General features: G+C 44.4%; 1 protein-coding gene across 2 annotated transcripts; it reads right to left on the bottom strand.

The window, feature by feature from the left end:
• On the bottom strand, positions 1-11060 carry LOC122727618 (zinc finger protein 260-like). Of its 2 annotated transcripts, none has more exons than XM_043965244.1 (5): positions 10939-11060; positions 9919-9993; positions 7918-8044; positions 7606-7701; positions 1-3235 (listed from the first exon to the last, which is right to left on the bottom strand). In XM_043965244.1, the coding sequence occupies exons 1-5, from the start codon at positions 10990-10992 to the stop codon at positions 1485-1487; spliced, it is 2103 nt and encodes a 700-aa protein (XP_043821179.1). In that variant the 5' UTR covers positions 10993-11060; the 3' UTR covers positions 1-1484. The 2 variants fall into 2 exon arrangements, with proteins under 2 accessions (XP_043821179.1, XP_043821178.1); XM_043965243.1 differs by lacking the exon at positions 10939-11060 and adding an exon at positions 10320-10924.
• Between the last annotated feature and the right edge of the window lie 439 nt (positions 11061-11499).

Consider the following 11499-nt stretch of genomic DNA (forward strand, 5'->3'; position numbering starts at 1 on the left):
TTTGTGGTAGCTAAGAATTGGAAATTGAGAGGATGAAAGGGGTGAGATAGAGGAACAGTATATGTACAGCATAGAACAAAGAGTCAAACACAAATTTTTCAATTCAACAAATGTTTATTAAACGTTGACCTGATGATTTCAGTTTCCTTTGGAGAGCAGTCCCACTGCTACCTTGATTTTTATTGTATCTTTGGATCAACTGGCATATCCAGGCCCACCAGCCATGAGCATAAGCTGATGTGAAAGAGATCATTCAAATTCTGCAGACACTCCCTAAGTCTGGTCCTCTCTGCCTAACTCTCAAACCAAATGTGTCTCAGCCATGGGATTGAGCAGTTGCAATACAAGGGCTTCTACATAGGTTTTAGTCTTGCAATACCATAGCTTTATCACAGGAGGGGGGAAAGGTAGGGTGGTGTAATAGGCAGGGCACAGGAAAACAGAATAGAGAGGAATCTAAGGATGGGCTACTTGGGTTCAATACGGCTTTCCTTCAGGTTCTGGAATCTGCTCTATTTTAAGCTTTTAATTATGATGGAATCCATTGGTTAATGATAACAAGTATATTTTTTGCCAAAAATAACAGATTTTACTATTAAGTAAACTTGTTCATCAATTTATGATAACATAATCAGGGTCACCCTGATTATACAAAGTTATGAAGAGTTACAGAAAATCGGGGGTCATGGGTTATACCAGCTCCTTCATCCAGATCATGACCTGAGATTCACCTGTGATGAATGACTTACAGATCCTTTTTTCCTTTCCTTGGCATCCTCTACTTCCTTCTGATAAAGGAAGAGTATCCTTCCCTTAATCACTCACAATTACAGGATTTCTTTTCACTCTGAATTCTCTGCTATAGAGAGGTGGATAGTGAAGCCTCTCCACTTCCATTGCAACCAAAAGGATCTCACTCCATGATGCAGCTGGTGATGTGCAATAAGAGTTATCCTCAGGTCAAAGTCTTTCCCATAGGATTTTTATGCAAAAGGCTGATTTCCCAAGTAAATCTTAAGATGCTTCATGAGGAATGAGCAGCTACTGAAAGCCTTTTCACAGTCATTGCACTAAAAGGGCTTTCGGGGGGGGGGCAGCTAGGTGGCACAGTGGCTAAAGCACCAGTCCTGGAATCAGGAAGACTTGAGTTCAAATCCGACCTCAAACACTTGACACTTACTAGCTGTGTGACCCTGGGCAAGTAACTTAATCCTCATTGCCCTGCAAAAAAAGGCGGGGGGGGGGGGCGGCTTTCTTCCAATATGAATTAGTTGATGGCTCCTACATTAGGAATTTGTGATGAAGGCTTTTCTACAACAATTATATTTATATTATTTTTTTTCAGTGTGAATTTTCTAGTATTCTGTAAAGATTTCCTTCTGCTTGTAGGATTTCTCACATTCAATGTATTCTTCTCTCTGGCTTCTCTCTGGCAGGAGTTCTCTGATGTGTGGAAAGATTACCATAGTGACTAATGTCATCCCTCAGTCAGAACAACGAGTTTTTTTTCCAACATGACTTATCTGGTGTGACCTGAGAGATGATCCTGTAGCAAAGGCTTTCCCACAATCATCACATCCATATGGCTTTTCTCCAGTGTGACTTCTTTTATGATCAATAAGGGCTGCTCCTCGGTCAAAGCCTTTTCCACATTCATTACATTCAAATGGCTTCTCACCAGTATGAATTCTCTGGTGTACAGTAAGGTTTCCCTTCTGGCTAAAGGCTTTTCCACATACACAACACCCAAAGGGTTTCTCTCCAGTGTGAATTAATTGATGGGATCTAAGGGTTGAGGTACTCTTGAAGCTTTTCCCACATTCATTACATTCATAAGGTTTCTCTCCAGTATGAATCTTCTTATGTTCAGTGAGAACTGTCCTCCAGTTGAAGCTTTTCCCACATTCATTACAAGTGAAAGGTTTCTCTCCAGTATGAATTCTCATGTGCTCAATAAGGGTTACCCTCTGGCTAAAGGCTTTCCCACATTCATTACAATCAAAGGCTTTTTCCCCAGTATGGGTTCTCTGATGTTTAATGAGGTTGCCTCTCTGATTGAAAGCTATCCCACATACACTGCACTCAAATGGTTTCTTTCCAGTATGAATTAGATGATGCCTCTTGAGGGACATGTATTTGCTAAAGACTTTCCCACAATCGTTACATTTGTACAGTTTCTCTCCAGTATGAATTCTTTTGTGCTCAATAAGTCTTTCTCTCTGGCTGAAGGTTTTCTTACATTCAACACATTCGAAGAACTTCTCTTTAGAATGAATTCTCTGATGCATGGTAAAGTTCCCTCTTTGGTTAAAGAACATCCCACATTCATTGCACTCAAAGGTTTTCTTTGAAGTATGACTTTTCTGGTGTGTCCTGAGGGCTGACCGATTGTTAAAGGTTTTCCCACAATCACTACATCCATATGGCTTTTCTCCCGTATGAATTCTGTTATGTCCCATAAGGTTTGTCTTCCGGTTGAAGCTTTTCCCACATTCACTACATGTAAAGGGCTTCTCACCAGTGTGGATTCTCTTGTGTTCAATAAGGCTTCCCCTCTGAATGAAAGCTTTTCCACATTCATCACATTCAAAGGGCTTCTCTCCAGTATGAATTCGCTGATGTTTAGTGAGGTTTCCCTTCTGAGTGAATGCTCTCCCACACTCATTGCATTCAAAGGGTTTGTTTCCAGTATGAATTAGCTGATGTTTCCTTAGGGATGAGCTGTTCCCAAGGATTTTCCCACAGTCATTACATTCAGATAGCTTTGGAATTGCATGCTTTCTTTGATGTTGAATAGGGTCTGGACAATAACTGGAGGAATCACTGTACTTATCATACTTATGCACCTTCTTCCCTGAAGAGATTCTATTCAACTGAATTCGGTCAGAAAATAATTTGAAACTCCGTCCATATGTAGCATGTTTCTGGAAACTTCTTCCTGAACAAATCACTGGAAATGAATTAAAGGGTGATTCCACATTGCAGCTTTGCTCCAATGTATTATATTTACTTAAAAGATTACCAGTTTTTTCACTGGTGATGGGTAGCTGCCTGGATTGTTGCTTCTTGTTCTCGTTCTGTCTCTTTAACCTAACAGGATATTCCCAAGCTTCCCCAAATCTGGAGTCCCCGATGCTATCCTTTGCAAGACCTTGCGTGGATAATTCTGTTACAGAAATGCTCTCTTCTGGAGAAAGCTCTTCAGTTAGACACTTCTCCTTCTGACTACAGGAGTCTGAAAGGAGAAAAAAAACAAGGTCAATGCTAACTGGTTTCCATTACTTACTAAAGGTAAATGCTTTACATCCAGGTGCTAGAGTCCATCTCCTCTATTAAGAATTCCGACTATCAGGGGCAGCTAGGTGGCACAGTGGATAGTGCACTGGCTCTGGAGTCAGGAGGACCTAAATTCAAATCTGGCCATAGACACTTACTAGTTGTATGCCCTTGAGCAAGTCACAATTCCAATTCCGATTTCCTCCCCCCAAAAAGATGGATGACTATTATTCATCCAAGATAGAATACTGGCAAGAGGGAATCTAAAGACAATATAATGGATAGGTCCCAAAACACTATCACACAGAAGCAATACAATTCATGTCATTCTTCCAGTTGAGATGGCAATATAAAAGGCAGAAGCTCTTACACACTCACATGCACAGACACAAACCCAGCAAATATCTGAAAAAGTACCCAGAAAGAACAAAGAAAAATGGATAGAAACAAAAATAAGCTCTTCTATCCAGTCTAGAACTACACCCCAAAATTGGATGGAAGCCTGAGGAGGGAAGGGGAGGCTCTGAACAGGGAGGCCAGGACAAGTTCCAGTAAACAGAACTGAATCTAGCAAACATGGGAAGAGTGGCCTCGAAAGGGGGAAGAGGAGGAGACCAAAGAAAATACCAAAACAAAATGGAGAAGTGTCATGCCTTAAAAGGAGCCCAACAGGCAAACATGGACAAAAAGAGTAATTTGACAAAGCAAAGACCGAAAAACCAAACGGAGCTGCCAGAACTTGTGTTTGCCCTTCATGGCACATTAAACAAAAATTATAAAATATATTATAAACATTATGAAATGATAAAACAGAATAAAATAGAACAATTTAAAAGACTGAAAAAAAGAAAACACTAAGATAACTAGTAGAAAAAAAAACCTGACACAGAAAATAGACTGAAGATAGCTGCTATAAGAATCACTGGAACTTCCTGAAAATCATGACCAAACAAAAACCATGGACACTGTATTTCAAGAAATCAATCCAAATCTATCAGAACTTGAGGACAAAGCAACAAGAGAAGCCAAAAATTACCTCCTCAAAGAAGCCTCCAAACACCAAGAAAAGCCACAGCCAAAATCCAGAGCTTCCAGGTCAAAGAAAATAGACTGGGGGAGCTAGGTAGCGCAGTGGATAGAGCACTGGCCCTGGAGTCTGGAGGACCTGAGTTCAAATCCGGCCTGAGACACTTAACACTAGCTATGTGACCGTGGGCAAGTCACTTAACCCCAATTGCCTCACCAAACAAACAAACAAACAAAGAAAATAGACTGTAAGCAACCAGAAAGAAAATGTTCAAGGACTAAGGAACCACAACTGGACCCACAAAAGATTATGCTACAATTAGCACAGAGAGAGAAAGTTTTGAAAGATGATACTCCAAAAGAAAAAAGACAATCTTACAATCAAGAATCACTTAACCCATAGACAGGGAGAAAAATGGACATTCAAGCATTTCTGGGGAAAAGAGTCAAGCCAAGCAGAAACCTTGAAATACAAAACCTCTTTTACTGATGATGACGGCAAATAAAAATTAAAATCATCAAAACGCTTTTGATGAAAGGATTCAAATTTAGATAGTAAATAATTTAATTCTAAAGAATTGATGGGTCAGGCCAGCTAGGTGGTGCAGTGGATAGAGCACTGGCCCTGGATTCAGGAGGACCTGAGTTCAAATCTGGACTCAGACACTTGACATATTCTAGCTGTGTGACCCTGGTAAGTCACTTAACCTTCATTGCCCTGGGGGAAAAAAAAATTGGTGGGTCAAAAAACAAATCACAGAAATAATAGGTAATGTCATCAAAGAAAATGACAATAATGAGATGATGTGCCAAAAATTTGGGAAAAATATGACTAAAGCAGTGCTTGGGGGAAATTATTTCTTTAGTCACTTTGGGTAAAAAAAAAAAGGATAGAGAGAAAGAACAGATCAATGAATTGAGCAAAAAATAAAAGCAACAAGCCAAAAAAATTGCAACTAAACACAAAAATACAAATTCTGAAAATCAAAGAAATAAGTAAAATTGAAAGCAAAAAATCCACTAAGGTGATAAATAAAACTGGACTTGACAAATTAATAAAATAATCTATTTTCTAATGCGACTTTTCCATAAAAGTATTTTATTATTTTCCAGTTACATGTAGAGATAGTTTGCAACATTTGTTTTCATAAGAGTTCTAGTTTCAATTGTTTTCTCCCTCACTCTCCTCTCTCTCCCCCCTCCCCAAGACAGCAAGTATAATGTGATATTTTTTTAAAGAGTAAAGGTAAACTACCAATCAAAAGTGAAAAAGAACTCACAACCAGTGAAGAGGAAATAAAGGAAATCTGAAACTAGGTAGTCCATTATATGCCAGCAAAAATGATAAATGAAAAGAATTAATTTTTTTTAAAAATCGATAATACACAGATTAACAAAATATGAAATAAAAAATTAAAAAACCTTATCTGAGAATAGGAGTTTGAATAAGCCATAAAAATTCCCCAAGAAAACCCCCAGAACAAGGTGGATGTGATAAAAGTAAGTGCATTCCATCAAAATTTCAAAAAACAATTCATTCTAATATTAAATAAATTCTTTGTGAAAATAGAAACATAAGAGTTGAGCAAACGTCCATGAAATTAACATCACCCTGATAGCTAAACTATGAATCAGTGAAGGAGGCAAAGGAACCACACCCCAACCACAACACCTTTCCATTCATCCCAAGGTAGATTAAACTCTAATTGGGAAATACTTAACAAAATTAATTAATTAATTAATATATACAACATGACAAAGATAATGTTAACATGTAGTTTTCTAACTCAATATTACCACCTACAGAGATCTTTTGTTTAGCCCCTGTTTCTATTTGAGTTTGACACCACTGGCTTAAAGAATCTTCAATTCGTGGCAGCTAGGTGATGCAGTGGATAAAGCACCAGCGTTATCCACATTCAGAAGGACCTGAATTCAAATACGGCCTCAGACACTTGACAGGTAATAGCTGTGTGACCCTGGGCAAATCACTTAACCCTCACTGCCCCACCAAAAACAATAAAAAAAGAATCTTCAATTAAACAATTAAACAATTAACAACTAAGAAACTAGCTGAAACAGTAACGCTACTAAAGTAGCGGGATAGAAAAGACTGCCCACAATGTTCATCAGCCATTCACCATCCTAGGTCAACAAAACATAGCAGGAAGAGACAGAAAAAAAGGAACTCCTTTCCAAATAATTACAGAATGCATAAAATATCTGGGAGTTTCACTCCCCAAACACAGGCAGGCTCAAAACGAACACAACCATACATCTCCTGACTGCCGAGCTTTTCGTGTCACTTCCCAGGCATTTTCAAACCATTGCCACCACAGATATGACCCGAACTTTCACCTTTCCCTTCTCCCATTAGATTTTTTTTTCATTTTTAATATTTTTGCTTTTCCCCAATTACATATAAAAACAATTTTAACATTTTTTTAAAAAGTTTTTTATGTTCCAAATTCTCTCCCTACTTCCCTGTCCTGTGCAATCATGAAAAGCATTTCTGTGTTAGTCATTTTGTTCCACTAGCTTTACTGACCTCGGTGAATGTAAGCTCCCTGAGGGCAAGCATGGTCTATTTGGCTTGTATTTGTATCCACAGGGGCAGTTAGGTAACACAGTGGATAAAGCGCCGGCCCTGGAGTCAAGAGGTCCTGAGTTCAAATTCGGCCTCAGACACTTAACACTAGCTGTGTGACCCTGGGCAAGTCACTTAACCCCAATTGCCTCACAAAAAAAAGAGTTTTTTAAAAAAGTATTTGTATCCACAGTTCTGGGCATAAATAAGCACTCAATAAATGCTTTACATTCTCTACATAAATGAATGTATGTAATCCATTCACTTTTTTGTGTGTGTGAGGCAATTGGGGTTAAGTGACTTGCCCAGGGTCACACAGCTAGTGTTAAGTGTCTGAGGCTGGATTTGAACTCAGGTACTCCTGGCCGGTGCTCTATCCACTGTGCCACCTAGCTGCCCCAATCCATTCACTTTTATAAATAAAGACAAAAAGTATGAGAGAGATTAACCTCATATGGTCAGGCTGAATCAGAACTCAGGTCTCACCTGATTCCAAGTTGAGCACTATTAGCCACCCTGCCTTCCCTTAGAGTGGGATATATGGAAAGAGGCAGAGTCAAGCCAAGAGGCTTCAGGGATTGGGTTCTCTTTCTAAGTCTATATAAGACAATGCCCACGGGTGGGGGGGGGAGGGGGGAGGGAACAGGGGCAAGGAATTTGGCTAGAAGGAAAGAGGAAGTGGCAGGCCAGGGGCCAAAGCATCTCTTCTCACTCACCTAGACAGCGGCTTTGGTAGTCTCTTCTTTCTGGCCTCCAAGGTGCTTCTCCCCTCTCCAGCCGGGAGATCACAGTGGGTTTGCATCCCAAAAGTCCTGTTCAGAGACAAGATGTCTTCTGTCAGCTGGTCAGTCCCCTGTGAGGGAATGGGGAGCCTGCCCTCCCACTGAACAAAGCAAAGAAAGCCCTTTCCCCAAGGTCTGGGAGCCTCTGTGGCCAATCCCCCTCCATCCCTTGACTCCCACCCCCCGTAACTGGCAGCAGGTGAGAACATAAGAAGACCCCCCAGGGTTGTCCTGAGCGCTCCTTACCCAGGGACACGAGGATCTCATAGGTCTCCAACATCACCTCTCTATACAGGTCTTGCTGCTCAGGGTGCAGGTGCCCCCACTCCTCCCAGGTGAAGACCACGGCCACATCCCTGAAGGTCACAGCTTCCTGGAACCCCAAACACATCCTGCTCAGGGAGGGATCAGCCCTGGTGGGGAGGGGGAGTCACAGGTAGCACTCCTCAGCGGAGTACTCACCCCAGAGTGCTCCATAGTAATGAGGCGAGATCCTATTCCTCAATGTCTCAGGCAGACAATGGGGACTCGTTTCATCACTGCTCCTGCTTGCTCTGACAAGAGGGCCCATAGTGAGCCCTAAGAACATCACACGCTATTCTCCAACCTTCCCCCCAAACACATAGCAACTGAAATTCACATCCCAGGAGTGAAATGGAAATTCTACCCATTATGGCAATTACAGAAAATTTTGTGATCAGATGACTGGGCAGAGGGTGGCAGCTCTGAAGTTATCAGAAGCCATGAAGTCCAACCCCCTCCTTTTACAAATGAGGAAACTGAGGCCCATTGAGAGGATGTGACTGGCCAGGGGTGGGCCTTGAACCCACATCTCCCTGACTCCAAGTCTGGGGCTGTGCCCACTGCACCACACTGCCTCCTCCTGGATATCAACTCCTGCTCTGAACAGATTCATCCCTAAAAAGACACATCCCAGGGGCAGCTAGGGGGCGCAGTGGATAAAGCACCAGCCCTGGATTCAGGAGGACCTGAGTTCAAATGTGACCTCTGACACTTGACACTTACTAGCTGTGTGTCCCTGGGCAAGTCACTTAATCCCAATTACCTCACAAAAAAAAAAAAGGCACATCCCAGAGTTCCAGCAATACTGTTTGATGCAGAAGTGTGAATAACTTAGCTATTCTCAGCAATACAACGATCCAAGACAATCTCAAAGCCTTCTGATGAAGCCGACTGTCCCCCTCCAGAGAAAGAACTGATATCGATTGAACCCAGACTGACACAAGCTATTTTTCATTTTCTTTTATTTGAGTCTTCTTGTAGAAAATAACTAATATGGCAATGTTTTACATAATTATATATGTATAACCTATATATGATTGCTTACCCCCTCAGGGAGGGGGCAGGGGAGGAAGGGAGGGAGGGATAGAATTTGGACCTCAAAACTTTAAAAATGTTGAAAAAAATCTTTTTAAAGAGAGCAAGTAAATCAAATGGAAATTTTGTTTCAAATAGGATCCTCTTCCCAGTTCTGCTGTGTGGGTGGAAATGCTCTTCTGGAGGTATTTTAAGGTCGAATTTTAAAACACAATTTTAAAGAACAGACTCAAAGGGGGTTCATAGGAGCCACAGAGAAGAGGGCACATGGGAGTGATCTACCCTCTCTCCCTTCCTTCGTCACAATGCTCAGGTTTAATGTAAGCAGAGAATAAGGAAGAAATGAGACCCAGGTTGCCTCTGCTTGCCCCTCCCCCCAGGCCTCTCCACACTTCTAAAAGTCCTGAATCACAGCTTGTGTTCCCAGCACCTCAGCCACACCAATTCTGCACAGAGATGAAACCCACAAACGAGAGCTGCGCTGAACACCCGGCCTGTCTATACCACCTGCAGCTTCTGCCTCACTTAGCCCTACTACCTACGAAACCTAGGGTTAAATCCACACTTCTCCCTCTCCTAAGGGGTGGAGTTTTCGGGGAATGTACAGTGGATAGAGTCCTGAGCCTGGAGTCAGAAAGACCTGAGTTCAAATCCAATCTCAGACACTTACTAGCTATGTGACCCTGGGCAGGTCACTTTACCGCAGTCTCATTTGTAAAAGAAAAGCCATTATAGCACCTACCTCTGGATTGCACAGGGTTGCAGGGAGCAAGAGTTAACATTTGTAAATCACTTCGCACAGTGTCTGGCGCTTAGTAGGCGCCTAATAAATGTTTTTTTTTCCTTCCCTTTCCCAAAACCTAGGGCTCCTGCTCCACTCCTGAGGCCAAAGGGAAATGTCCCCCTCACCTGGCCGGATGACGCCCAGGTTCTGGTCTGTCGAGTGACCATCTCTCCTCCGATGGGTTGGGGGAGGAGGGTGGACTGGAGAAAGAGAAGCAAGGTAAGAGGCCCAGGCCCTGCCCCGCTACCCCCAGTACCCTCAGGGCTGCTTCCAGCAAACCATGCCTCTCCCCCCAGGACCCTCTCCCATGCACTTGGTCACTCTACTCCCCGCCAACCCCCATACGGATATATTCCCAAGGGTCCCCCACCCCAACCCCGCCCAGGTCTGGATCCTCCGTCTCCCAACCCCTAAGGAGGTACATTCTGAAGTCCCTGGTCCCGGGACCCTCCCTTTTCCCCCGGGCTCTCTCCGCCTTTCCCGACCCCCTCCTCCGAGAGCGCCAAGCGAAGATCAAGCCTCTCACTCCGTATCGAGCTGGATGCCTGGGGTCCACACCCACCCCGACTCGAGGCCGAGATCATTCCTCCTTCCCCCTCCCTCTCCCCCGCCCCGAGGAATTCTGGGTAGCGGAGACTGGAGGGGTGAGGGAAAGGCTTAACCCGTGCGCACGCGTTCACGCCCTTTAACGAAAAGGGAAACTGAGGTCCCCTTCCTCACACATCCTCCCTTGATCGTTGCGGCCACAGAAACCCAGGCTCCTGTTCGAGTCTCAGTTTTTCTGCGGGCTCAGGGGATGATCCTGGGTTGGGAGGTCCCCAGGAGGGTCTGCGTGAGGGCGGCCCTGGGTTCAAATAGTGATTCTGACCATGGGCCGCGTCCCTTCACCTCGGAGAGCCTCAGTTTCCTTCGCTGTCAAAGGAAGGGGGTCAGACTGGGAAGCCTCTGAGGCCCAGCTCTAAATTCCTTCTTCTCGGCGAACCTCAGTTTCCTTGTCTGTAGTAATACGCAACACCCACTACTTACCCTGGTGGAAGGTCCGGGGGCCCAAACAGAGGTGCCAATGGGGCGGAGGCCCTCGGGTCAAAGGGATCCCTCCCCCCGGTCGCAGCCCCTTCCTGACCCCATCCCCCTGGGATCCAAACCTGTGTCCTCCGGAGCCTAGACTGCCGAGCCCAGCCGGCTCTAGAACCCTTCATCACTACCAGAGTCCTGGGAGCCTAGGGGATGGGAGGGGAAAGTCGCCGCACTGAAACTGATCACCCGGCAGCACGCTGATTGGCTGGTGGACGCCGAGGGCCCGCCCCTATTGGGCGAGCTTCAGCTCTGCAGAAACTGGGTTAGGGTCCCCGCCTGCAGCGCATCCTGAGCTCCGGGTCTGGGGTCAGGGTTTCTAACGATTGACAGAATGGCCCAGGGGTGGCCAAGACCGCGGAGGCGTCGCCCACCAACTGTGCTACCGGCATTTGGAGGAGCTCCCAGTGCCAGAGGGCCTCCAAGGTGGCACTCCCTGCATGACCGAAGGATGCCACGGTCAATCACTGACCCCCGGAGCCTGGGCTGCCATCCCTCCTCTCCCCTGTGCCCCTGCACAAAGTGTTAGGCTTTTAGGTTACATCTGGATCCCCATTCAAGGACAAGCTGCTTGCCCCGGGTGACGTAAAGTGTCCGACAGCACATCCCCCACTTATCTGTTCGGCTACAGC

This window comes from Dromiciops gliroides, chromosome 5 (genome assembly GCF_019393635.1).
Source record: "Dromiciops gliroides isolate mDroGli1 chromosome 5, mDroGli1.pri, whole genome shotgun sequence".
NCBI classification, from domain to species: Eukaryota; Metazoa; Chordata; class Mammalia; order Microbiotheria; family Microbiotheriidae; genus Dromiciops; species Dromiciops gliroides.

Coding starts and splice junctions, on each gene's coding strand:
- LOC122727618 (XM_043965244.1), bottom strand. CDS start 10,992: ATGAAGGGTTCTAGAGCCGGCTGGGCTCGGCAGTCTAGGCTCCGGAGG. Junction 9,994..10,938: donor CTAGGCTCCGGAGGACACAG/GTTTGGATCCCA, acceptor CTCTTTCTCCAG/TCCACCCTCCTCCCCCAACC. Junction 3,236..7,605: donor CTACCAAAGCCGCTGTCTAG/GTGAGTGAGAAG, acceptor TTCTCCTTTCAG/ACTCCTGTAGTCAGAAGGAG.